The sequence below is a fragment of the Passer domesticus genome, chromosome 6 (assembly GCF_036417665.1).
Source record: "Passer domesticus isolate bPasDom1 chromosome 6, bPasDom1.hap1, whole genome shotgun sequence".
NCBI lineage: Eukaryota > Metazoa > Chordata > Aves > Passeriformes > Passeridae > Passer > Passer domesticus.
In genome coordinates this window covers 45,369,817-45,396,449 of record NC_087479.1, presented here as the reverse complement: position 1 = coordinate 45,396,449, position 26,633 = coordinate 45,369,817, and the positions used below count along the sequence as shown (strand labels likewise).

Here is a 26,633-nt window from a genome sequence, read left to right as displayed (position 1 = left end):
GAAGGAAAAGAAAGCTCTCCAAACTCTGTCAGTATTCACATGCAATGTAACGTAGGAAAAAAAACTGAAACTCAATGAGAATCTCATCAATAATTTGTGGCATACATAACACTTGAAAAGATTAACTTTTTTAAAGGTCAGATTCTATCAGTGGATGGATAAAACCTGTCCTACCTTGTGGATGAATTTACCATTAAGAATGCTGTTACTTGCTTTAATGAGACACCCCTAACATTTGATACTTGTGAAAAGGAATTAAGACATTGATCTTTTTTAAGTTCAATCCAGTCATTAATAGAACTTGGGGGAGAAATGGTATATACATGCACAAACAAATGCTACTCAACACAAGACCAGTGTTTGAACCCTAAGCAGCCTTCATAAATAATGTTCCACTTTCAGCAAATGGTGATTAATGGTGATTTGTCACTTCTTCGTCTTTCTCAAAAAAAAAAAAAAAAAAAAAGGAATGGTGTTCTCTCACTAAAAGTCTGAAAAGTTTGAATTTGGACTCCTGGGGCCAAAATGCCAGCTATAGGCATTTCAGAAAACAAAATTTATACCTGACAAAATAACAAATACTATTAAGCACCTCCAATGTACTTAAAATCACAAAGCAATGAGGAAGTCAAGGTTTATTCTACAGGGGATTCAAACACAGCCAGGACTTGGCCACAAAAACGAGAATAAAACTTTTCTAAAATATTGAACAAATTAGAATTCAAATCTTTGTTTCATAAATCCAACTTATTGTCTTGATAGCCCTTTCACTTTAGGGTATGAAAAGAAAAATCAATAAACCTAACAATTTCCACAGCTATTACACACACTTCCCAATTTCAAATAGGACCGGGAAAGGTTATACAAAGGACACAGGAAAGAACATTGCACTGGCATTACCATAGAATTTAGAAAAAGTTTAGTTATGAACAGCAACTAAAATGGGTTATAGGATTTAAATCTGATGCCCTGAGACTAATTTGTTTCCTAACTCAGCTGTGGCCTTGCACAGTGAGTGTGGCAGAACTACAAGGTCATACTGCTCACATATTTTCCGTGAAGCCCTATCTATTAATTGTGTGGTTTATTAATCCCAATATACTGCAAGTCCTGGAGTCTTACTTGAATCACCGTAAACACACCTGAGCTTCTTGTCTCATGAATGCTTTTGAGATCTCACCATGGTCACTTTTGTCCCACTGTTCAGTTTGAGCTGTTCTCTGCTTGGCATCCTCTGAGCCACCAAGCATTGCTATTCTGCCACCACCTGTGTTAGCTCATGCTTCTCAGATGTTTCACTGCTGTTGTTTTCTGTGCATAAAAGAGTGGATGTAATGAAAAGGCACCTCAGCTGTCCTTTACATCACACAGATGCTTCTTAGGGTGTGTGGCTACATGGAGAGAGGGAAGGACACAGCCTCCCAGCTCCTAAACTTGTGTCCTCCTTAGCATTAGGATGTCCCCTGGTTTTGAGCACTGTACAATTCTCATCAAAGGGACTGGCTGTGTATTGCATGCCTACATTCGTACATGCTTGGTCATTCCTCATTTCCATGCCTGCTCATCATATCTATTCCTAGCAATCTGTTGTCATTAACTCTATTCTTGTCTGTGCTGTGCCATTTTCTTTTCCTGTAGATTAGCTTTGTGCTTATGTTTCCATATTCTTGTGTCATAGAGCATCCTTTCTTAGTCATCTGTCATTTTAGCACTAGCACATGTGCTCCTGGAGTTTGCTTACTACAGCTTCAGGCTCCTTCCTACCCAGCCACACACACACAGACTCACAATTCCCACTGGTCTCCAGACTAGGTTTGTCAGAGTGGGGCAGAAGTTCACACAGGCCAAATCCCAGCACATCTTGCTGCTTACCAGTTAGTAGGCACCAGCAGCTACAGGTAGCAAAGCCAAAAACTTGGTGGGGTGGGCTGGTACAGCTGCCCAGCACAATCTGTGAAGCAGTGTGCACTGCTTTTAAAGCCGCCTGCCAAGGGAAGAATGCAAATGTCCAGCCTCTGCTCATGGCATGACTAAGTTGGCAGCATTTCAACTGGAAAAAATCCCTGTTCACTTCTCAGCCATGTCCTTCCTGGAAGTGTATTCTGCATCACCTGCCAGATGGCCCCCTTCATGCTGAACTTGTGCTCCCATCTCCTGCTGAGACAAGGTGTCCCACATTCGCTCCCCATCACAGGACACTCCTGTTTTCCTACACTAAACATGCACAAAGTAGAGTTGAGAAGTCCACCTTTCCAGCTTGTTTGTCAGCATAGCCTCTTCTCCCTCCCACAGAGAACACAGCTCTTGACATCACCTCCCACAGCAATAAGAAAGAAAGGCTTTAGCATTTCCCAGCAATCACATTAACTTTGAAGAATTGTCTGGCAGTGGCACCTGCTGCTAAGGATACAGATGTACAGGATGAACTAAAAGGCATTTCTCCATGAAGCAGATGATATCACTGCACATACGTCACTGTACAAATATGTATTTTTCCTCTCATCTGATCAATGATTTTAGCTTTGGCAAAGGCATCAATGTAATAGCTTTGGGGGACAAACAACTTCAAATAAGCTTTGCAGAAATCCTAGCGGTAAAACAAAAACATAAGGAAGAATTTCTTTATGTTCCACTGAGAGAAGCTGTGCTTCATTTTGAGTGGAAATTTGGTGTATTTAAAACATAATTAAATACAGCTCCAGGGGAAAAAAAATACACAACAACAAAACAAACACAACTTGATGTAGTTCATAGTAAGAATTTGAGTATCCTTACAGCTGAGATCTGCTCTGTGGTTACCAGCCTTCTCCAATGGAAACACATACATGTTCATGTCATTAGTTCAATACCAGCAAGGCAAATTCAGGAAATTCCATTTCAGTAAAGCAGATGAGAATTCAGAAGGAATTAATGTGCACCAAGTACAAGATCCAGCAGAAAAAATCTCCCATTGCATTCTGGACTTCAGAAATAACTACAGTAGAATAGACCCTAGAATATTCATTATAAGGTGGATCCAGCACCCAATTTATAGTGCAAACCCTGAGCGCATATTGGTCACTGCCACAGGGACTGTAAAGGGACCTATATGGGCTGCACAAAAATGCTATTGTTATTACTGTTAACTATCAGGGTGATTTTTTTTTTAAGGTGGGCCCATGAGAACACCATAGGTGGTCAGTTATTCAGTTCCTCATCTGATTTTTTTGGCTGTTCAGAACACACAAAACAAGTGCAAAGCTGCTACCAAAACAAAATAGTGATTTTTCATCATCTGGCATTTTCTGTTCCAGGCAGCACCATTCTGGTATAGATGGTCCAAAATAGACATCTATGGCTAAGGGCAGGAATAGGGCAAGGAGAGCCAGGTCAGGTACAGGAGGTTGTGCTGTTCAGGTGTGTGGAGTCGATTAGTCTGTGACGAGATCCATTACAGTTACTAATTCCAAAAGCATTAATTTAAATTAGTTTACAGGCTGCTCTGAGTTCTGCGAAGGATAAAAATTTCTCTTCTGGCCTCATCAGTTCTAGCTATAGTTACATTACTTGATCACATTCAAGGGCCTTCCTTTCCAAATCTTCTGCAGGATGTACACTAGATCTGGACCTCTATGTGGCTCATAAGGACATTCATGCTTATATTAAATAGGATAAAATTTATTTCTGCAGTATGAAAGAAATCAAGCACTAAACGAGAGCCTTCTGCTCTGTGCAGCATTAGACAATATCCAGATTTGTTGAGTCAATGCTTTGGTAATTTTTGTCGTGCCTAAAATGTATAGCTCTTTTTAAACAGCTTTTTATTTCAAAATACTTAGAAAATTATTTGGGACCCAGCTGCAGTGAAATCTGCTGAAGAAATGTTAAAGCCCTTCTTTCTTTCTTCAGTCTTAATTAGAGGATTCTTTTTTCAGGGTCTGTAGATTATGGGTATCTGCAAGAGATAGTTGGGATGTTTTTGCTTTGTCTTTGACATTAGCAAAACAGAGCAGAGGATCATGATGATACCTCAGCATTAACAATGTTTTGAGGATTTGGCAAGTATACAATTTTTCTACTTGAAATAATGATTTCCAACTATTACTCCAGGCCAAGTACAACTGCCCTACAATACAGCCAGCCTTCCAAGGACTCCTGCCTCCTGTAGCCTTGTTCCTGAACTGCAGAGGTATTTTTAGTATCCTGATAGAAGAGTGAGGTAGCACAACACCTTTCCAAATCTCAATGCCAGTCTCTTTTGCTCACTCATCAAGGCATCATACTCTAGGAGACAGTCTAAAAGATGGATTTTGTTGGTCTAAGAACTATTTATGTGGACATTATCCTGCCTGATTTCCTTTTTGTTATCAATCTGTTATCAAACACAGGAATACTCTCTTTAGCAGTGTGCTCCCCCACGTTGACCCATCAGACCTTCTTCTGTAACAAGCTGAACATGACCAGAGGGGCTTAGCTCTCATTATGGCCTTTTCTGCCCTTGCATTCTTTTATCAGACAGCCTCTGCCATATTACTCAATATTCTTCAGTCGACACTTTGAATTGTTTGCCCCACAGGTAAAGTCATTGTTTATTCTTGTCAACACAGTGGCTTTAGCATTGACGGAGGAAAGGCAGAAAAGCACCAAGAGCCTGCTGCTTGCATGCCACCTCCTGGCACATCAATCCCACAGAGCCATGTCCTCACTACACATAAACATAACAGAATGGTAGCACAAGAGCTACAGAAATTGGGGGTCTGAAACATCTCTTGTGAGAAAACACTGAGGGAGCTGGGCCTGTTGAGAGAAAAGATTGAGAGGAGACCTCATGAATGCATATAAATATCTCAAAGATAGGTGCCAGGTGGATATGCCATACTCTTTTTGGTGCTGCTCAGCAACAGGATAAGGAGCAATGGCCATAAACTAAAACAGAAGAAGTTTCACCTCAACATGAGGAAGAACATCTTTACACTCTGTGTGGCAGAGCACTGGAACAGACTGCCCAGGGCAATTGTGCTGTCTCCCTCTATGGAGATATTCAAAACCCACCTGCTAAGTTCCTGTATCACCTGCTCTGGGGGACACTGTCTTGGCAGGGAACTGGACTGGATGATCTCCAGTGGTCTCTTTCAACCCTAACGATTCTATCATTCTGTGAAATTATTTAAGGATCATTCACAGTATCATCCTGCTAAAGACAGGGCAATTTTATGAGTGAAAAAAATGGACACATAGCATTTATGCAGTTTTTATCTGACCTTGCTCACATGCCTCATGACTATTTGCAGTTCCTCCTGTAAGCCATGCCAAGCTTTGTACTCAGAAATGTCTCTCATGATGGGGCTTCCTAAGTTATCCATACAAGCAAAGACTTGATACTTCATAGCACAGTTCTGGCTGGAAATAATCTAGGAAGCAAATGCCCTGAAATTCCCAGCAAAGACATCAGAATGCCCAGTGAGTGGGAATGAATTTTTGCTGCCTCTTCCCATTCCATCTCAGCTGCTCCACCACGCTTCTCGGACTGAAGTGGGAGTGCTGACAGAATAATTCTCAGATGGAAACAGAAGTCGTCCTAGCCAGGGCTCTTCTCAGAGCCTGACAGGCAAAAGGCTATTTTAAATGTGCTGATCATCAGGCATGTGGAGGCTGCCATAGGCTGTGCACTACAGACTGGAGAAAGAGAAAACCCTCCCTCAATAAATTTTGGACCCAGGTCTCCCTTCAAACTCTGACAGACACCACTTGCGAGTGCCAAGAGTATAAGAGCAGGGCACAAACTTAGAAATAGCCTCCACGGTATCCAGCCTCCAGCAACATGTGTCTTGAGAAATTCTCACACTAGAACTGGTACATTATGTTTAAATGCTTTTGACAGATCTGCTGGCATAATATTGTCTAATTGCTTTTGGAACCCAACACATCCAACAACACTAAGATTCTCAGGTTAACCAAACACTATATGAAAGTTCTTACCTGTTCTGCATTTACCACCTGGCAATCCAAGTGGTTGTCCTACAGCTTTTGTAGTGTGAGAAACTGAGGCAACCAAACATTCCTGACTCACATCTCCATGCTGCCTGTGACTGCCAAAGGGCTACACATGCACCCAGCCACTCCTATCTACAACAGCATCAGCCACAGTTGCAGGAACAGATTCTCTGGGAGATACTGAGCTCAGTGCCTGCTGCAGAGGATTAAGGACATTAGTTTCCAGGTCAAAGCATGTAATCATGCAGGATTATAGAATCATAGAACTGGGAGAGACTTGAAAAGACAACATGGGTGACAGCAGAACAGCTCGTACCTACATCACCCCAGACAAACACCCCATCATTTAACAAACCTGAACCTTCTGTGACTGGAGCCTATTACTTCTTACCTTACATCTAAAGAGCTATTCCCTGCCTCTTTCCAGCAGCCATTTACACATTTGCAAAAATGTTGTTAAATATCCTTACCCATCTCTTTTTAACCAAAGAACTCCAATTCACATAATCTTTGCCTGAGATTTTATTTTGACCTCGATCATTTCCACCGCACTTAGATCAAATTGTCCAGTTGATACCCATCTTTTAACTGTAGCTCCCAAAATCTGAACTACACCCCAGCTGAGACTATACTTAGTGTAAAGGAGATAGATCACTTTACAGGTTTCACAAGTGGCATATTTTGGTTTTGTATTGCAAGATGGCTTTGCCTTTTGAAGCAACACAGCATTTGGGACATAATTTCACCTTGTAGACCACAATAAACTCCAGATCTTCTCTTTGCAGGCCTATTTGTATTTGTGTAGTCATTATTTTTGAAGTGAAATATATTGCATTTATCCACTTATTTCAGGCAGTATCTCCAGTTTGCCAACACCATTTTGGCTACCAAATGCATCATCAGTCTTTTCTGTCCTCTCAAAAAAATCAGATCAAGACTGAACAGTAGCTGTAACAAAGTACATGAGGATGAAAAAACTTTCAAATTCTAAAAGAGTATTTTTTAAATTGAGCTATGAATCAAGGTCTGAACTACCTTCAAAATAGGTCCTTCTTAATATCACAGGTGCAGCTCATCTCTAATGAGGTTTCACAGAATAATTAAATGAAGACAGCTTGGGCAAACATCCAAATCTTCAGTTATTCACCTTATCTAACAACTCCGGCAAATAGCTGAAGTGCTGTAATTCCTAACACAAAGAGCACATAATATCTGGGACCACTGACTGAATATTTGAGATACCTCTCATTGCTTTATCCACAGTAGGCAAAAATAGCATTAAATAAAGTGCTGTAGTTAGGAAACACTTTCTTATGTTGTTATTTTAGGCAGCTCTGCTATTGGTACAATTATACCAACAGTTTTGCCGTGTCACTTCTTTAAAATACCCATTCACCTAAATTTGTGCAATGCTGATGGCTAACCTAGGCCCTGCAATGTATTTCTAGTTCTTACTGAACCTCCCAGAAGGGGAGCATACAGTGAGGCCAGCACACAGAACACAAGTAGCCAGGACTAAAGCATTTGTTCTTGTCCTCAGACTTCACACAGCTCTTGGAATATACTTTTAACCATCCACAGTCCATATTCACCCTCTTCAAACGGGCTTTATTGACAAGGACACAAAACTGTATCAGAAGAGGAACAGGCCTCCCAAGAGTGTTGCACTGACCCTTCATTTGGGCAGCTCTGAAGAGGCAAAGATGGCATTAGCATTTACATTTGTGATAAATAAATTTTATTCCTATGATATCTCTGTTATAAATGCATCCTCCTTATACAAAATGGGAACTGAAAAGGAAGAAGATTAGGTGACTGAATTCCACCAGCAATTCTGCAACAGAATCTAGGTCCTGCACCCAAGTCCAGTGCTTCCCACACTATAACATGTCAAGGAAAATAAAAGACAGATTTTTAAACTCCTTATGTTTGCTAATCATCTTGTAACTGAACCTCACACCTCCCTAACTTAGCTTACAGCATGGAGCAACTTTGACTTACTCAGTTTTACTCCCAGTCTTAGAGCAATATGCTTCTCACTTTCCAAAGTTGTTATTCCAAGTGAGATTTGCCAAATTCACTTTGGTTATGTTACAGATCAGCCTCACAATGTGGGAGTGCATGAGAAAACAGTATCCTCTGCTCTGAATGTTCAGGGAGACAAGCTGTGCCACCCCACCAGAAATGAAGAAAACGAGTCGCCATTAGTTTTGGCAGCTGGGTTGCTAAAGCAAGACCGCCTGTCCCCAGCTCCATGCTGAGCTACCAGAAGCCCACCCAGCAGTACGGGGGCACAGCCCAGCTGCAGGTGCCCGTGTCACATGGGAAGTCCAGCAGAGCAGAAGGTAGGTGCCTGCCACTGCTCCAGGCACACAGGGGTATCAAGAGCAGATGCACTGAGGGTCAGACAAGTGTGTGTGGCTGCATCCCGGGGCCCAGAAAGTGACCAGATGAATGCACTTGAGCCCTGTGGCCGACTGCAAGGTTACCGCAGGTAGATTTGCGGCGCTTTGCCCCGGGCAGTAATGGAACAGAATCTGCACACACGGCTGGCCTGGCCACTTCCAGCAGCACGAAATCTAGCAACTCGCTCTGGAAGGAGGATCACACAGTTATTCAAGTCACAGGGCACGCCAAAATCTGCAGGAACATCTATTTCTCAAGGTCCTACTAGCAATAGCCTGGAGCAAAACATATTTGAAATGTCTCAGGGACAAAAAAAAACCCCAAAACAACAGGGTTTTGTTTACCCTGTTCAAAGCTAAAGTTGGTTACAAAAAGTTTGGTAGTTTTAAAGTAACACTTTCAACGAAGTCCTGACTGTAAATATAAAATTCCTTCTTGTGAAATTATGCCATGTTTTAAACAGCTGAGAACAATCATTTGAATTCTTTCAAAATGTAATTTAAACCTGCATAGATCTCAAGGAGATCTATGAGTTAAGCAGCCATGTTTTACATCCAGTTTTAAAAAGCACTCTCGCAGAAGGGTTTCAAAGGATAACTATTTAGCTATTTAAATCCCCAGGAATTTCCAGGCTGGAAAATTTCTGAAAAAAAAACTGCCACGAAAAATCAAGGACAAACACTCACACAAAAGAGTGTTCAGGTGGGAATGAGCAGCACGCCCTTCCAATCACAATATATCATCACAGGTCTCTGGAAGCTTGTAAGGTGTGAAGCTACAAGTCTCTGTGAAGCTGAACTCGCACGGAACAGACACTTTTTAGAAGTTGCCTTCGGATGAGTGGCAAATTTTGCACGGCTCAGTAGATCTTTAATTATTCACACTCAAGTAACTACGCTCCTTCTGGAAATCAACAAATGAATGCACAATACCTTGCTGGGAGTGTACAAGCAGCACAGGTCCTTCCCAGAGTATCAGCGGAGCTGGGCTCAGACTCATCTTGGCCAGCTGCTCCCCTCCCGGGCGTCTGCAGCGCTCTCGCAGTTGGCCTCACACAGACCGAGAGCTGAGCCCTGATTCATGATTTCAGGCTCCAGCCATGGAATGCAGCCATTGAAAACCCAGAACTATTTTTATCCCTGAGCAGCCACAGCATTTCTGCCCCATAAAGACTGCTGAAGCTGATGCCTTACCCTGCACACACACCCACCCTGAACCTGACCAGCTAAGATGCATGGTTCCCTGGCATTTAGTGGGGTTTTTAACTGCACAGTTGCTACCAACAGGACAAAGCAGCACAGCCCCTGGCATTATTGTCAGCCCTCAGAAGTCAGACATTTGATCCCAGTTGTCAAAATTAGAAATTCCTCAGAAATGCTTTGCCCTGGGAGATAAGATTAGCTCAGAGCAATGACTGTCTATATGGTTTGTCATGTACACCACCAACCCCAGCCTGCATTTAACAAATACGTGCTCATATCTTCAGCTGCAAGCTGCAGACATGGATAAAAATCATTACATGTCAAACAAAATCACAATGCACTACAATAAATATCACAAGATCAGGCAATCCCAAAAAATTCACAAAAGAGAGCAAAATGGCTTTTTATATAAAACATTCAGAAATATGGAATTGTCTTACATTTAAAAAAAATTAGTGAGAAATGAAAAGCAGACACCTGAACTAACTTTTCAAGACTATACAGAGAATACTGAGCACTTAAAACTTCACAACTCTGCTATTTTCAGCCTACAGAATTCTACAAGTGTACTGCAGAAATAAAAAATACTGGAGGTATAAATAACAATAAAAACCAACTAATTTTTTTTACATAATCAACTACTATCAACCCATTATATAATCACTTAAGCAGGTTACAGTCCACAGGTATATAGCTGGATATACATAAGAGGTCCAAATATCCGAGAACCAGCAGACTCACTTAAGTTGCTCATATTTTGCTTTAGATAATGAAAAATTACTGTAGGCATTTCTCAGAAATATGTGTTGAAACACAAGAGGAACAAAGCAAAACTGACAGACCTACTGACAACAGTCAATTATTAGTACTTAACCTGTGGAAGCACATGAAGGTTGAGTCAAGAATCAACAGCATCACATCACAGAAAAAGACCCTGCCATCTAGAGTTTCAAGGACAATATAAAAAATATTGTGCAAAGGGTGACACTGCCAAGGTCATAGGAAGACAGTTATGGTCACCTGTTGTCATCTTATTGCAACAGCTCCATACCTTCTTGGTGATTTCTCATGGGCAGCTCCTCACAGTACTGACTCCTTCTTCTTCCTCACAGAACAGCCAACAAACTCCATCTAACTTCTCTGCCAGCCAAACTACTCTTTTACAATACCCACCCTAACTGGATCTAGCTGTGGCCTATTAAGGGCAGGCCTGTTCCTAATTCTTGGTAATTAGCACAGCTGTAACTCCTTAGGGGTGAGATTACCTTTACCACTATCTCTATCCTCCTACATTCCATCCGTCCACAGTCACCAACAAGCAGCAAATGCCATAATCAACCAAGCTTCCTAATGAGTTTTGGGGCAGCAACCCCTCTGTGAGGTCCCTTCAAAAGGCAGCTGCAATGAAGCCACAGTACACACATACACTTAGAGTAACCTTAATGCTGTGTGTAACTTAAAGACAAATTTTGTGACCAGATACACCCAAAGCTGGGGCAGTTGAAATTCTGGAGATATTCTATTTAGGAAAAAGTAATGGAAAAATTACAGGATTATTTCACATCACTCACAACTGGCTTCCTCTAGCATCATGCAGACTGGTTCTGCAATTCTGAAGGATCTGTCCCTTTTAAACAAGGCTTGGGTACTGGGAATCCAGCCTTTGCTGTTTCATACTTACAGAGAGACTATTGAGAAAGTGTAGGTGGAGAGTGCAAGGAAAACAGAAATGAAGGACACCATTTGGGGAAGAAGAAAGCTACAATTAGAGTGTATAAAAGAACGTGAAACATATCTTAAAGTGGGCCAGATCTGACACCAACGACCTAAAGCTCAGAGAAGGTTAAAGGAGCAACACAAGCTTGTAACATCCAGAAGGCTGAACCACTTTAACATAGTGCTGGGGGAAATAAAGCAGAAGAAACACTGTTGCTGTGAATTAATGTCTCTGTGAGAGATTATTCTCAGCAAAAAGCCTTCTGCTATTTCTGCAATGAGCTGACTCTCCAGAAGTCCCTTTCATTTGCAGTGAGCACCAGCAACTCTATCAGCTACAAAAAGCCAGGAGAGAATAAGTCTAGCTAACAAAACCCCTGTGCAAGTAACTTCACAGTTTTTATCACTTTTCACCTAGGAATTAGGAAGTACATATTTCCTACCTGTTCAATTACTACCAGTTCAAGGACAGTGTCTCAAGTTATTGGCTCTCACAAATAAGAGAAAGTAAAAAAGACTGGTATAAAACCCATTCCTTTTCAGCAGAATATTTAAAGTTCTCCTTTCATACTACCAAATAGAATTCAGAAGGAAGGAAAACCCATATGCTAGTACAAACCCAAGACTGTCTGATAATAGCTTCTGCTTTTAATACCTTATTCAGCAAATTTCAAGCTTTTTGAAAACCAGAGGGTGAAAAGTCAAGATAACCTCATATGAATTTTTTATCTGGCTGCTTAGGAGACTGCTAACACCAGACAGGAAATTATTCACCATGCTTCCAGCTGAACTCACTGGCTCATACAGCAATGTGGAGGGATGGCCAGAGGAGTGCCTAAAACAGGGAGTAGCGATATGAGGCCATCTGTGAGGGCCTCAACATTTGCTGGTTTGTTTCTAAATGAAGAGTTTAAAATAGTTATTTAAATATTTGCCACTCTGAAAGACAAACTTTTCCCCCTGTACTCAATTTTATTGGCTGGCTTGGATTCAATGGTCAAATAGGAAAAGGAAAAAACCCTACACGAAGCACAGAAACAACTTTTCAGTATCAAAAAAGAAATCACAAAAAGGATTGTAGCAGTCTCCATCACAATTATCAGAGAGGCTTTAATATATGAGAAAGGAGAATATATGAAAAAGAGGAAATACATTTAAAAAGTAGCAATTTAGGGTGCCAAATTCCAACAGGTTTTCAAGTTTTTGTTCTTCCAGAAAAAAACATAATACTCATCTCACTTTTGAGGATTAGCACCATGAAAGGCATCTCTTATTACATTTTCAGGCATTGTGAAGAAATCCTAAATCACTTTTTCATAAAGATCCTATATGCTTATAGGACAAGAACTATAATGAAACTATCCATCACTGGTGTTAAACAGTCCATGCAACTGAAGACCAACAGGAAAAAGAATCTGAAACCAATTCATCAACTTTATAGTTTCAATTTTCAGGGAGAACATCAAATTATTTTAAATAGCAGTTATAATGCAGAAACTCAGAGGCATCTTCAGGTCTTTCTGTTACTCTTCAACAAGTACAGTCAGGCTGTGGATCCTGCTTGAACAGAAAGTGAGAGGAATGACCTAACAGCTGAAATAGCTGCTGCCACTTTGCAGCACTGCTCTGGTACAACTGCAGGAGGAGGAGGGGAAAGGAAGAGATTCCTAAAGAGGAGATATCTTGGGATCTAAACTAGAAATATAAGTGCCTGACAAACCTTTTGCACTTACATGCAGACAGAAACCAAACTCAAAAAGACACCCAGAAACATACATTTCTTCCCTCTTCTTCAGCAGCCTCAAGAGCTAATAATCCTAAATATTTATTATTGCTATTTATCCAAAATGCAGAGGCATGAGAAAGACAAACACCCATGCAGCTACTGTGAGCCAGGCTTGCAGTCACAGCACAGGACAGTTGCTAATTAAGGCTTAATTTGTGTTCCTGTCATTGCAGCATCATGCCTAGAACAGAAGCCACAAGGATGCCTACAGAATCAGCTCCACTGGAGAGGCAGAGGCCTCAAACTGATTCCCCTGCACTGATTCAAATCCAGACTGCTCATGTGGAAAAGCTCAAAGTGTGATATTTGTACTTAATCCTGCTCCACAGAGGAGAACTGAAAGCAGTATCTCCGAGCCTCTGCTTCGGGCTTCACTAACGTACTCATTTTGCTTGTTGGCTTCTAAGCAGTCAGAACACTCAATTATCCCTGTATGTCTTATTTCTTCTACTACTTCCTAAGCATTTGCTCTGAGCTATTGCTGAAAAAAAGATGCTGTGCTAGTGCTGCTCTGCCTCACAACTGCTTTCCTGCGTGAACTCAAGACCTTACAACACAGCTATTTAATCTGCATCTGAATGTTCTGACAAAAAGAGGTACAGCTATTGAAACTGTAGGTGCTTGTAATATTAAAGGCACTCATTTTGGGTACAAAACATTGTCCATCAATGAAGTTGGAGGGCATGTCGTGGTCTGTATATGCTGCTCACAGGAAAGCTTAATTCTACTTGCAACAGGAACACCAAATACCTTGCAACAATCAAATGTCAAACCAACAACAGAAATTGCCAACCTTTTAAATTCAGTACTGCAGCCCACCTCCCATATATTTACCTTTAATTTTGGCTTCTTTTTTTTTCATATTCTACTTGTCAGATAGTGTGAAATGCATCAAATGAAAGGTTTCTTTCAGAAATTCTTGTAGACAGTCTCCTTAAATTCTTCCTTAGACCACAGCTTGTTTTTTTTTCCCATCTTTATAATTTCTTTTCTGATCCCCTCTTTTTATTTCACATTCCCACATCAGGAGCTAAAATGTCAGCGCAAACTCTGTAAAAATATATACACAAATAAGAAATGTCATAGCACCTACTGAACAACATAATAATCTTCTGTGTTACCACATTAATAACTCTTCTTAGCTTCTTAGAACACAAATTGGGAGGAAATGCAGGACCAAATATAATCATACCAAGACAGTAACACAAATGTTCAGCTTTCAAACTTCTCTAAATGGAATCACACACACATAATTCAACAGAAAATTAATTTAAAAAACCCTCTTCTTCCTCAGGTAATTCAATTTTGAACAGTGGATATTAAAATGTTATTTAGCTTGTGTGACTTATAGCAGGTGCCTTCCTTACGATAAAGTCTTCTTTTATAAACAGTAATAGCTATGCAAAAATATTTTCCAGCACTTTCAGGCTTTCCAGAGAGGAAGACTAAGAAAGCAACACATTTTTTGAATTTGTGAGTATCAGCCATTGATTCAGTGCAGCACTTCCATGCTTCAACTGTTCCCCAGGTAAATCCAGCAGAATATTTCATATTTACCCAAGGCTGCCCACACCTGGGAGTCCTAACTATATCCAGCATGCACAGCAAGAACAGCAGCATCCAGTTAGCCCTGTATTTTTCAGAGCAGGCTAGAAGACTGAAGACAGCTGCTGCTGTGTTAGCTTACAGCTGCTGCTTTTTTGTGGGTTCTCAGCTATGCTGCTAAAAACCAGGACAGCCAACACCCTCCATTCTGACCAAAGGGCACCAGAATGGTGCATGATGTTCTTTTCTGTGAAAGCTGAATGATTTATGTACAGTGTAGACACAGGATCAATAACTGAAGCTCTGATCAAAGGAGACAGCCGAGCCTTGATTAATCACAGCAGGTTATCTTTTATGTGATAGATCAAATCTGGAAAGGGCACCTCTCTAAGAGGATAGGTTGGATCCTGCCAGTTCCTCAGCAGCACACAATGCAACCTTGCTAGCCAAGAAAGAAATCTGAGAGGCATATCCAGCATCCAGCAGACTCTGCAGAAGTCTGATCACCTGGAGGTGGGATCCAAGACAGAGTCAGTAGCAGACAGTTCAGGTGATCAAACAGGCAGCTGCCACCTGGTGCCTGGAAAAGAGCAGCTGGTAGGAGAGGCAGGTACTGAAAGGAACACCTGGTGGTTGTCGACACTGCCCACACAGTCACAGGGCATGACAGCCTCACCTAGACACACACCACAACCACCAGCAGAGCAGCAGTTTAAATGCTGTTTAATGTGACATGTACATACATTCATGCTCTTGTCTCCCTGCTGTTTACCAACTGCACTGAAGTGTTCTTAGGACATCATTTCTCAAAGTGCTCACATCATAATTACTCTCCACTGCCTTTTTTTTTTTTTCCCCTCAAGTTTACTGGTTCTCAGACAGTTTCTGTTGATTGGTAAAACATAACAGCCCTCCCTGTAAATCTTTAGATGACCCAGTGCTACCAAAATACAAAGACCAAACACTATTGCCTACATAGGGATCCCAAAGGCATTACATACCAAGCTTGCTTATAAGCTTTGGAAAAGCCACTGACTATCAAGCAATAAAACACATCCAATTTCTTTTGCTTGTGCAGTCATACACCTTCTCTGCAAAAAATGCATTATTTTTACAGTAGTGCAGAAAATATTTTATTAGGACTATTATTATTATTAATTCTTCATAAAAGTAATCTACACAGAAGGCTATGGATTCATAAAGGCACTTCAGGATATATTTAATTAAGCAACTGAGAAGCCTCATACACAACCCTGCAAAACAAGAGGTGAGAATTCAGGGAGCTCTCTATTGCTGTCTGATATGGCTGTGCTGCATTCTTTACTCAGCTGAGATACCCAGAGATAAACAGCAGGGCATTTCCTGGTACTCTGACTAACTGCAAATGGGAGTGCTCCCCTAGACCTAGCTGGTCTCTTTAGTATGAGATAAACAAGCAACCTCAATAACCAAGTATTAGCAGTCCAGTATTTCTGGGGTGGCCTCCATACTCAGCAACATGATCTCTAAAGTTACAAAGATCATAATGCCACAATGGGGTTTGTGCAGTTCTTGGCTTCAGGATAAATTAATAGTTCTTTTCTCTTTACTTCAGAATACACAAAAATGGGAAGAAAGTAATATTCCTGCAGGTCAGCAGAAGAACTTCCAAACATGGTTCTCCTTCCACTTACAAAGCCCCCTAGGAATCAGTGAAAAAATATATAGGAGTGTTCAGCCTCTGTTCTGGAGAAATAAGAAACAGAATTGACAATTAATGAAAGCTGGAGCCATCCAGTGTTCAAGTTCCTGCTACAAACTGAAACTGGAGCTACAGAGAGGCAAAAGCATGTCCCTACTGTGTGGATCATAAATGAACAGCATTAGTCGCTTTACTGCTTGGAATAAAATATTTCTGTACATTTTTTCAGCTACTATTGTTCTACCATTATCACACAGGCTGGTATTCAAATTTTCCCTAAGTTCCTTGGCATCTACAAAGATCTGTAAAATGCAACTTCTGGCCATGCTTCACAGTTCAGCATTAACTCATGCATGCTTGATTCCTTCTAAACACTAGTTTATCCTAAAAGTAGTAACTTGCATCAATGATGCATCATTATGCTCAGGCTTCAGGAATTGTAGATTGGCCCAGCTCCAGCCATTTCTGTGGAACACCAAGGATGAGGAGGAGTCAGCCTGTGTACTTACAGGCCATGAGCATTGTTAGGCTCCTATAGTGTGCACCACACCAGCGACTGAATTCAGCAATCCACAGCCATAAACTGGTTCAAGTGTTTCTTGAGAGAGTTTGACACATATAAAGATGACAACAAATGAGCACAGCAGCTATATCAAGGTGGTGAGTAAAGAATGTGAGCGTATTTCATAAACACTGCCTACTTTTTCCTCTGGCACCGATCAAGACTCACTGTCAAGATCTTCTATTAAGCCTTTACAACTCCAAGATCTGAATGTGCTGGAAATAACCCAGTGGAATGCATCAGAAAATTGTTAAGCCATAATAATTTTAACTACGAACATGGTATTTATGACAGCCCCACCATTTTCATTATAACTCTGGCAAACATAGAAAGCTTTTTACTCCCCATTTAACAGCTATTTTTGTCAAGGCCAGGACCGCTATTAATACTACAGCATTAGAGCCTCTGGCTGAATTTTAATCAGAAGTAGTCTCTCCTTCATTTCAGGCAGAAGGAAAGCAGTGTGATGTACCAGTTTGCCTGGCTGCTGCTGCTGCAAGGGTACAGAGGGCATCCAGCTGCACCCAGAAAAGCAGGATAAGGAAAGGGCATTCTGCCTGCGGTATTCCATTCCAGATTTTACTCAAAGCAACAGAGTATCTAACCAGGTAAAGGAATCTGGGGAAACCAATACGGCAACCCCTGACTCGTGATACATTTGCTACAAAAAAAAGACTAGGTCTATGTGTGGAACTTGAGGCGCTGCTGAAGCCCCTGTTGCTGTCTCTAATTTTCTACATGCAACATGCCATTTGAACCATGTTTTTCAACCCAGAGATCCAGTTGGCAACCAGAGCACACAGTTCTAAAGTCTCCAGTGTCTACTAATTATAGTAGACACTTTAGTGTCAAGGTTGGCACCTCCAGTATCCCTGATGGGGATACTGTCCCCTTAAGCGACAATATATGGCTTTAGATCTATGCAACACACAAAAGACTGATCCTGCATAGTAAACAAAACTCAAAATTAAATATTTTTAGAGGAAATAGGAAAGCCAACTGGAACAGCAGTTGTTTATTTCTGCCCAGCTAGAAATTATTGGTGACATTTATAGTTAAGGTATCAGATGAGTCATCTTTGTTTCAATCTGCTTCTCTTAATTACTTCATTCCCTTTCTCATGCTCTTCAGTGGCTCCTTGTAGCAATCTTGTAATAATATATCCATGGGTGATGTGCATACACTACTTCAGCCTGCCTAACACACACAGAATGCAATAATCATAGATTCATAGAATGGTTGGGATTGGAAGAAACTTTAAAGGTCACCTAGTTTCAGCCCCCTGCCACAGGTATGGACACCTTTCATTATCCCAGGTTGCTCAGAGCTCCATCCCATCTGGCCTTGAACACTGACAGGGATGGGGCATCCACAGCTTCTCTGGGCAACCTGTGCCAGCGCCTCATCACCCCCACTCAAAGCAAAGAACTTCCTCCTATCTAATCTAAACCCATTCTCTATTAGTTTGAATCCATTCCCCCTTGTCCTGTCACTACATGCTCTTGTAAACAATCCCTCTGCGTCTTTCCTGTGGGCTCCCTTCAGGTCCTGGAAGGCCACAACTAGGCCCACCCCAAAGCCTTCTCTTTTCCAGGCTGAACAATCACAATTCTCTCAGCCTTTCCTTGTTTGAGAGGTGCTCCATCCCTCTAATCATCTTGGTGGCCCCATCTGGACTTGCTCTAACAGGTCCATGTCCTTCCTGTGCTGGACCCCAGAGCTGGATGCAGTGCTCCACATGAGCTCCCAGCAGAGCAGAGCAGAGGGGCAGCATCCCCGCCCTGGATCTGCTGGCCACGCTGCTTCTGGTGCAGTCCAGAACACTGTTTTGGCTTTCTGGGCTGCAAGTGCACATTGCTGGGTCATGTCAACCCCTTGTCCACCAGCAATAATGCTCCAGGACAAACCAGTGCTTCTTTAACTTCTGCTAAGCTGGTCCTGGTTCTCCAACCTAAGCAAAACTGAGCTAACAGATTCCCCGTTCCAGCCTACTGCTAACTTCACATCCACTTCCAAAAAGAGAACTCAAACCTTCTTTAACTCATGGGGGGGCACCAGCTTCTTGCTCCACAAACATCACAGCAGCAGGGGCCATCCTGCAGGAACACAGGAAGAACCAGCTCCCTCAGCATACAAGCTTCCCACTTCTTTATTCCCAGTAAAAATCATAGATAAATAGAGAAAAGTGGTCAGAGTTCTGCATATACAGCCTGGTATGCAAGTAGCAAAGCAAGGGAAAGCATTCAAAATCAAATGTATTCAAATAAGCTCAGCCACCTCCAACAATGTTCAAGAAAGAGCTACACAGAGTAAGTCCTGGCCTTATTTTCAGCATAGATCATTCCAAAGTTCCCCATGCTTCCAGAAGTGCAAATTTCTCTTGACAGCCACAGATTCATTTCAAGAATGATGACAATTAGAGAAACGTAATCTGTCACACTGCATAGTTTTATTTTACTCAATAATGCACTGATATATATACACACAAGAATGTAAAGCATATTTTGACATTTAAACTATCTTAGCTTGTCTGTGCCACACAGCCCAAGCTGTCAGGAGAAATGTGGGAGTGCTGCAAAGTTTTGAGATAACAACAACTTTTAATTAAATTATGAAGTTGAATTTTTACTAAATTAGCATGCACAGCTTCTCTCACACAAACACAAAAATAAAAAACATTTGGCTAACGCTCATTTTTCTGGCCAGTCACTTCCCCAAAGCTGCAACTTTGACTGCTGCAAGCTTTTCCTCTCCAGAACATCAGTCCTTTTTAGAGACTAAACCACCAGTCTGAGATTCAGATGATTATGATTCAAACCCTGGCTCTGACACATTTAACTAACACTTACTCTGCTCCCAATCTAATCTGTGAAGTTGGGATAATCCTACTTCTCTTTCTTAAACTTTGTCAATAGGGTAGGATATCTCGGATACCAGAAATTATCTTTGGCAGCACATTGTTCACTGGAGGTCAATTTCACCACCCACAAAGAGTAAGTGACACTTTGTGAAGGTGCCTGGGCTTTTGTGGATGTCTGGTGATGCTCACTCTCCTTACTTACTAAAATAATCATCATAAGTGGCTGGCACTAATCTTAAGAGTTATCACTGTAACCCTAACAAACTTGCATGAAACTTCTGTAGGAGGCAGCTGAATCTTTCAACATACATTCCCCAGGGATACAACACTGAGGAGGAACCTGCTTCTGCAATGTGCATGAGAGACCATTCACTCCCAAACACCTTCCTTTAACTGGAATCATGATGTGTCTGATGACAATGTCATGTGAGGAACACTTAAGAAGGAGCATTTGAAGAGCATCAAGATAATCCCATCACTTTCCAGCTGCAAGAATATAATGACTGTGTCCCACAGAGAGCATCTTCAGGACCCTGCACAGCTATGGACCTTCCAGTCCCTACAATGGGAAGGAGACAAATATTGCTACTTGTGGTCATAAGTGACTTTTCATGTCAGCTAACCTCATCTCTGCCAGCAGCTTAGTTAATGGGAGAGCTAAAAACAAACCTTCAGGTTATTTGCTGCATTATATATTTCACAGAGGCAGAGAAGACAGAAAAGTTGTTGCTCCCTCCCTTTGCTCTTTCTCTCCTTTCCTTACCTCTTTTGTATCACTTATCTTGAGAACAGCTGGTCACATAAATAAATAAGAGTGAGGTCAAAGCTGGTACAAAAAAGATTGATTTGACCTAGAAATGTTTTGAGAAATACTTTGTAAACAAGATGCCTGTGGAAAGTACGAGGGAAGAACAAAGACATAATGGCTTTTTTCCGCAGGGACACCTACAAGGAAAACATTTTCTTTGCTTTCTCCATCTTTCCCCTCATTTTGAAAACCATCAGTGTGATGCACATCTTGATACTAAAAGGGTGACAGTACACTTTAGTACCAAGAGTTTGTCAGCATTCAGAATAAGGAAAAGTCACCACAACATCAAATGCATGGTTTCTGGGGGACTGATTTCCCCTCATAAAGGAAAAAAATACTTTCTCCAGAGCAATTCCCTTCATGAATTTATAGAGACATTGTCAACTTCTGCAGCTTCACCCACATAATAGAGAAGTTCTGTCACAAGGGATTCTGTGGTGTGGTTGGGATTTTTTCAAAGATTTCATTTACTGATACACCTTATAATGTTACAAAAATAGTTTGGGTTTCAAGCCACAGTACAAGAGAGGTACAGGGATCAGGTTTTAAATGCATTCTTCAGTATTTGTAATAAACTGACTCCTGAATTAGATGGCTTACAAGGTTTTGGATGTTGGCAGAAACCCCTAGAGGAATTAAATAGCACTGTAGGAAATTGATCTGTCAGTTGCTCTGTTTTGTGTAAGGGCACCCTAAGCCCCTGCTCTTTCAATAACTTCCCTGTACTACCATTTAGCACCTTAACTATACACACGTGAACATTTTGTGGGACCACATGATGAACTGGGTCACTTAAAGATCAAAAGATACTTTCACTTTCTGCCATGTTTTTGACTCTCCATCATTTTGATGTTTAAATTTCATGGTGCAGCCCCACTTACACAACAGGGAGGGCAGCAAACCCCAATACAGGGCAGGTGAGTGCTCAGGCTGGCCTCTGCCCATCCTGGTATTTGCCACAGCTTTTAGAATTCAAAGTTGTCTGAAGCCAGCTGAACAGAGTGACACTTTTGTAAATCAGGAGGCTTAGTCTAACCTGCAGTGAGTGATTTCATCTTATGGAAACCTTAGGGCATTTTCAGGAGAGGTGATTTGCACCTCACAAACTCTGCAGCCAGAGAAGACAAATCTTAGAAAAGGTCTGGACAGTGATGGCAAGTGGGTCAAGAAGTCTCTCCTAGTCACTCTTTAAGCTAGCACAAAGCAACAAAGCTCTCTTTTGTCAGCCTTGGGTTGTCTCACTGCAAATTAGTGCTCATGAAGAGACAAGCAAAACAAAATACCCATGGAGGGATGGGGTGGGTTTGTTTTCACACTGGCCTTTGTTCCATGCAGCAATATGGAAGTGCAAGATAAGGGTTTCTGCTACCCAGAGCACACTGCACTGAAGCACAAGTGAAAATCCCACTCCTGCTCACAGGTGCTGAGCAGCTCAGCAAGAGCTGAACACTGTCACTGCATTTTCAGAGGTGTTTATGGACAGGAAACACTTGCTATCTACGTGTCCTCAGGGACAGCCCATTACAGCATTCACTTGGACAAAGTAAAAAGGAACAGAAACACGGGTGCTAATTAGCTGAATCCACTCACATTATACCATCATTCAACAAGCCTCTGTCCCTGTCTGTATCAATGCAATGCCTCAGTTGGCCCATCTGAACACAGCCAGCTGACTGTACTAAGAGGTGATGAAAATTTTAGTTAAATCTATTCAAAACATACTTTAAAAAGGACCATAGCAGCAAAAAAAGTGAACTAACTTGTACCAGTGATACTGCAGAAGGGAATGCAAGACTGGCTGAGGAAAACTAGGGCTCTGTGTCTCCTGGGGCACAGGACAAGCATTCTCAGCTGAGGCACGAACACATGCATCATACCAGAAGAGCATGGAATAATTCCTGGATGGTTAAGAGCTTCATGAGGCATTTGCAGCAGCTCAGTCTGTCCAATGCAATATTTGATGCATGACATCAAGAAGACACTGCTCTCACCCTGCTTTAGCCCTCAGGGTTTCATGCACTTGTCATCATGCCTTCCAAATGGCAGAATAAACAACTTTCAAATGCACCCAGAGTTGGACATACATTGACTCAGATCACAAAAAGCAGTCAAACTTAAAGGGACAAATTCTAGTTAAATGTCCATCATAGACCACAGAGTTACATGACTGGTCCAATGTGACTGTCTCAGTCACAGTTCAGGTCATTAATGTTCTTGTTCAAGGGATCATTCATTGATGATTGCACAAAAAAGGTTTAACCAACTGTTCTACCACTGTAACCAACTCTGTTTATGAAGGTGATCTTCTTGATTTCAGATCTCCCTTGCAGCCTTCTCTTCACAATACAAATAAACTTCAAATCTGCTTTGGTCCCTCCCATCTTGAAAAACCCATGCCAAAACACATCAGCCACTCTGAGATGACAACAATAATCATTTAGAATTCCTTTCCAAAGAAGCCAGTCTATAAACATTCTGCTTTATGTTCTTACAGTCCAATGGGAAATACTTTTAACAGTAACTCCACAGCCTCTCAGTCAGGCACTTCAGTGGTTTTGCTCATGCTCCTGCTGTTTTGCTGTTTCGCTCCACATCTTCAGAGATGGCATTCTCTGCATCCTCCTCCTGGTTCCCTGAGTGCTACCTCAGTGTGTCCTCTGCTGGACTCTCTCTGTTCTTCACACCTCAGTTTCCTCTTGTAGTTTCACTAGCCTCTGTCCTTTCTGTTTCTTCCCTTTCCCTTCCACATTTTTTCTCATTTGCAAACACAATTTCAGCTTGCTTGATGACTTCCAAAACACCACACCGTCTGTTCACATGGAAATCTCAGCTTCTTTTCTCATATTTTTATGTGTGTGCTTAGCAATTACCACAAACTCATCATTACTAAAGCAGACATCTTCATTTTCTTCCAAAGACTCTCCTGCCCATTATCTTATTTTCTTATGACTTCTGAACAATAACAATCTTCCTAATGCATCAGCCCATAACTTGAATATCATCTCATCTTGAAGCTTGCTCTTGATTCTTGATTCTTGTATCTAAGCTCTACCTTAGCTTGGCAGATGGTTTCCTCATAGTGTCGCTAATAGGCCATCCATAGCATCCTGTCATCTGCAGAGATAAAACTCTCTTGACAGATTCAATCTTGTTCCACAGTTATTTATCCAAAATACTGCTTTAAAGGCCATTTTCCTAGACCATCCTTTTGGCAATGTTATTACTTTTATGCAAGCCTCTGCTCATTCCTTTCTCTCTTCCACATGAATAATAAGTTACATCTACAGTTCTTAAGTTTTCCATGCTTTACCCACAAGTCTCACCTCTTCTTCAATATCAAAAGATCAATTCTGTTGCAGCCCCAGGGATTCTATCAGCTCTAGTCCAGAATTTGAAAATGTTTTATGCCCTGTGGGTGGCTTTTAGCTCCACTGAAGTCTGTGGAATAAGGGGCCCAAGATTTTGTCTTATAAATAATTTCAGAAATCAGTGAAATTATTTGCATTATGTAAAGTTAAGCATGTGCCTCAGGCAAGGTCTGCTTCAGAAATGGTTTGCTGGTATCATTATGCAAGTACAACCCATCTTGGCACAACTGAAGCAGTTAATGCTATCATAGGCACAGCCTATAGCAATGACATTGTCTTTTGTTGGTATAATTTATATTAGTCTGCTGAGTTGAAGAAAGAAATCAATTATTTCAGCAAAAGCATTTCTGGCAATTGAAATGCAACTGAATTAAGGCTGCTACTAGCATAGAAAAGTTCTAATAAACAAACAAGCAAACGATTCACACAGAACTCAATCCAAGCAACCTTCCTGACATAATCTCATCTAAGCTTGGTTTAGGACTGGGACATGGGTATGAGAAAACCAGCCAAATTACAAAATCTAATTCTAACATACTTGTGTATGATATGTATGTGTATACACAGACTTCGATCCAAAAATACAGTTTTTCTTGAAAAGTATGAACTTCTACTGCTGAATTTGAAAAATTGACAGCCCAAGAAAAAAACCAAAACCATTAAGCTTCGGTGTAGAATGTGATTCCTCACACTATTGCAGAAACACATGTAAATCAGGACATTAAAAGATACATCAGGGATTAAAGGACTGCTTAGACATGAGATCATTGCGTGGCTTCTCCAGAGACTATCTGGAAGAGTGATGATATCACTTAATGCTTATTGCCAGAATTACTCTTACAGATACAGACAGCACCAGCCACGGCAGAGATGTAATGATGATCTGAAAGTGTCTAATCCATCAGCCAGACACCAGCACTACATCTCTACACTGCTAATGATATGCAAAAGAGTCACAGTAATTTTATAGTACTCTAATGTTAAAAGTTTTAAATACAAAATTGTGTTATTGATGGACCAAAAATACCAAACTTCATGCTCACACTGAAAGTTTAGCTCTGGGTTGGTAAGTAGGACCATTATGCTTGTTTTCATCGTGTTACACTTATTTTACAGCGCTGCATTGTTACTGATTGCATTAGAATTATGTTAGTATAAACTTTTATAACACACTAAAAGGATGAGAATATATTTCTTTTTTCCTGGCTAAACTAAGAAATCATTGGGAGACATTTTTGCAGCTGCTTTTAAAAATCAGAGCTTCTGTTTAAAAGCACTTCCTCTGCCTACTAAAATTTTCAGTCTGCATATAAACCAGCGTAGTTGTTGAACTTAGAAGAAACATTTTGTATCATTATGTACAAGCCAGTGGGAGGGGCAGAGAAGCTACAGAATTATGAGGTACCTCTCTGGAACAAGAAGCATTGCTGGCACACACTTCAAAGGAGCCAAAATGTGATGTTTCTGGATGCGAGACAATAACATAACTAAATGTAGATCAGCATCTCCTAAACAGAACTCAGGAAACAGATGTTGCAGATAGCAGATTCACAGCATTTGATGCTTTTTAATGAACGTGGGACATGAGTGGAAAGGCATGTGAGTATTTCTATAGCCCTACTTTTTGGGGGGGCTTTGCAGTTACTTACAGTCTGATATTTATCCTATTCCTACACAGAAGCTCTACTTAATGTTGAAGCTGTTTTGTTCTACTTTAATAGCTATTTTTATGTTCCCTGAAAGCCTTGCAAATACACATTTATGTTCACTTATATGCATATCTGTTTCTTACCTACATTAATGGAAAGTTATCTATTCTTCCATTCTCTTTCCATAATTCATTGCAAATATTCAAAGCTTCAACAATTGCTATTCAGCCCTTCAGTCCAATACACACAAAAGGAGGGTACTCTACCCCACAGGAGTCTAGGAATAACACTGTATACTTTATGGAGGACAATCTTTCACTGCAGCAATTCAAAAGCTTTACAAAGGCCATGAAGTTCCACAGCTCTGCATATTAACATTTTAAGACAGAAAAAAGGAGTTACAAATGACTCAGGGGAACAAGCCCAAGCTCTCAGCTTCTCAAGCAATGGATCAGACCAGCTCCAAGAAATGATTAGCTCCATTTATTCTGCAAATCCCAATGCTGCTGCACATTAGAAAATCAAGAGGGATTTGTGCGGCCTTGTGGACCATACACATTTTTAAGCCTCATGAAATCAAAGAACCTCCTTTATTTTACTGTAATTGCTTTATGCCTGCATAAAAACTGTATTACTGAACATGCCTGTTTCTGGATTGGGAGTACCCTAACAGCTGCAGACTGACAGTCTTCCACCAGAATGTGTGCTTAGGGCAGAAACCACGAGACAAATATCCCAACAGAGTCTTCCTTGCCCCTATGCAAACACATACATCCCATTCGGCACAATGAGCTTATTCCTTTACTAACTCACCCACACTTTGCCAAAAATGATCACATCACATCCTTTTATTGTGATTATTCAGTGTCATACTCTGAAACTGCCCCTTTTGCTCAGATTTCTCTTCTTGGGTTGGATAGCAACAGCACTGCTCTTCTTTACTCCCAAATCCAGCACCCTCCAGGCTCTAACAGGAGGAAAATTTTGAAACACACATCCCAGGGGACATCACCAGGGAGGACAGCTTGACTAATTACAGTGATTAGACTAATGGGAGAAGATTATGTCATTGAA

At 41.1% G+C, this 26,633-nt stretch overlaps 1 protein-coding gene across 27 annotated transcripts in view; it reads right to left on the bottom strand.

Annotated features, from left to right (window-relative positions):
• TSPAN4 (tetraspanin 4) overlaps window positions 1–26,633 on the bottom strand; it is a 414,093-nt gene that overhangs the window by 213,636 nt on the left and 173,824 nt on the right. Inside the window, exons 4-5 of one of the 27 annotated variants that reach the window (XR_010364877.1) lie at window positions 13,918–14,133; window positions 12,328–12,854 (exon numbers count right to left, since the gene is read on the bottom strand). The exons of 22 other annotated variants lie outside the window; for them this stretch is intronic. Coding sequence is in view for 1 of the 5 variants with exons in the window: in XM_064425152.1 (XP_064281222.1) it covers window positions 9,312–9,378 (67 nt within the window). In the remaining 4 variants the exon portion in view is untranslated. Of the gene's footprint in view, window positions 1–9,311; window positions 9,387–12,327; window positions 12,855–13,917; window positions 14,134–22,345; window positions 23,657–26,633 lie in introns of those variants that run through there. 4 more of the 27 variants (XR_010364875.1, XM_064425152.1, XM_064425140.1 and 1 more) reach the window with 4 other exon arrangements.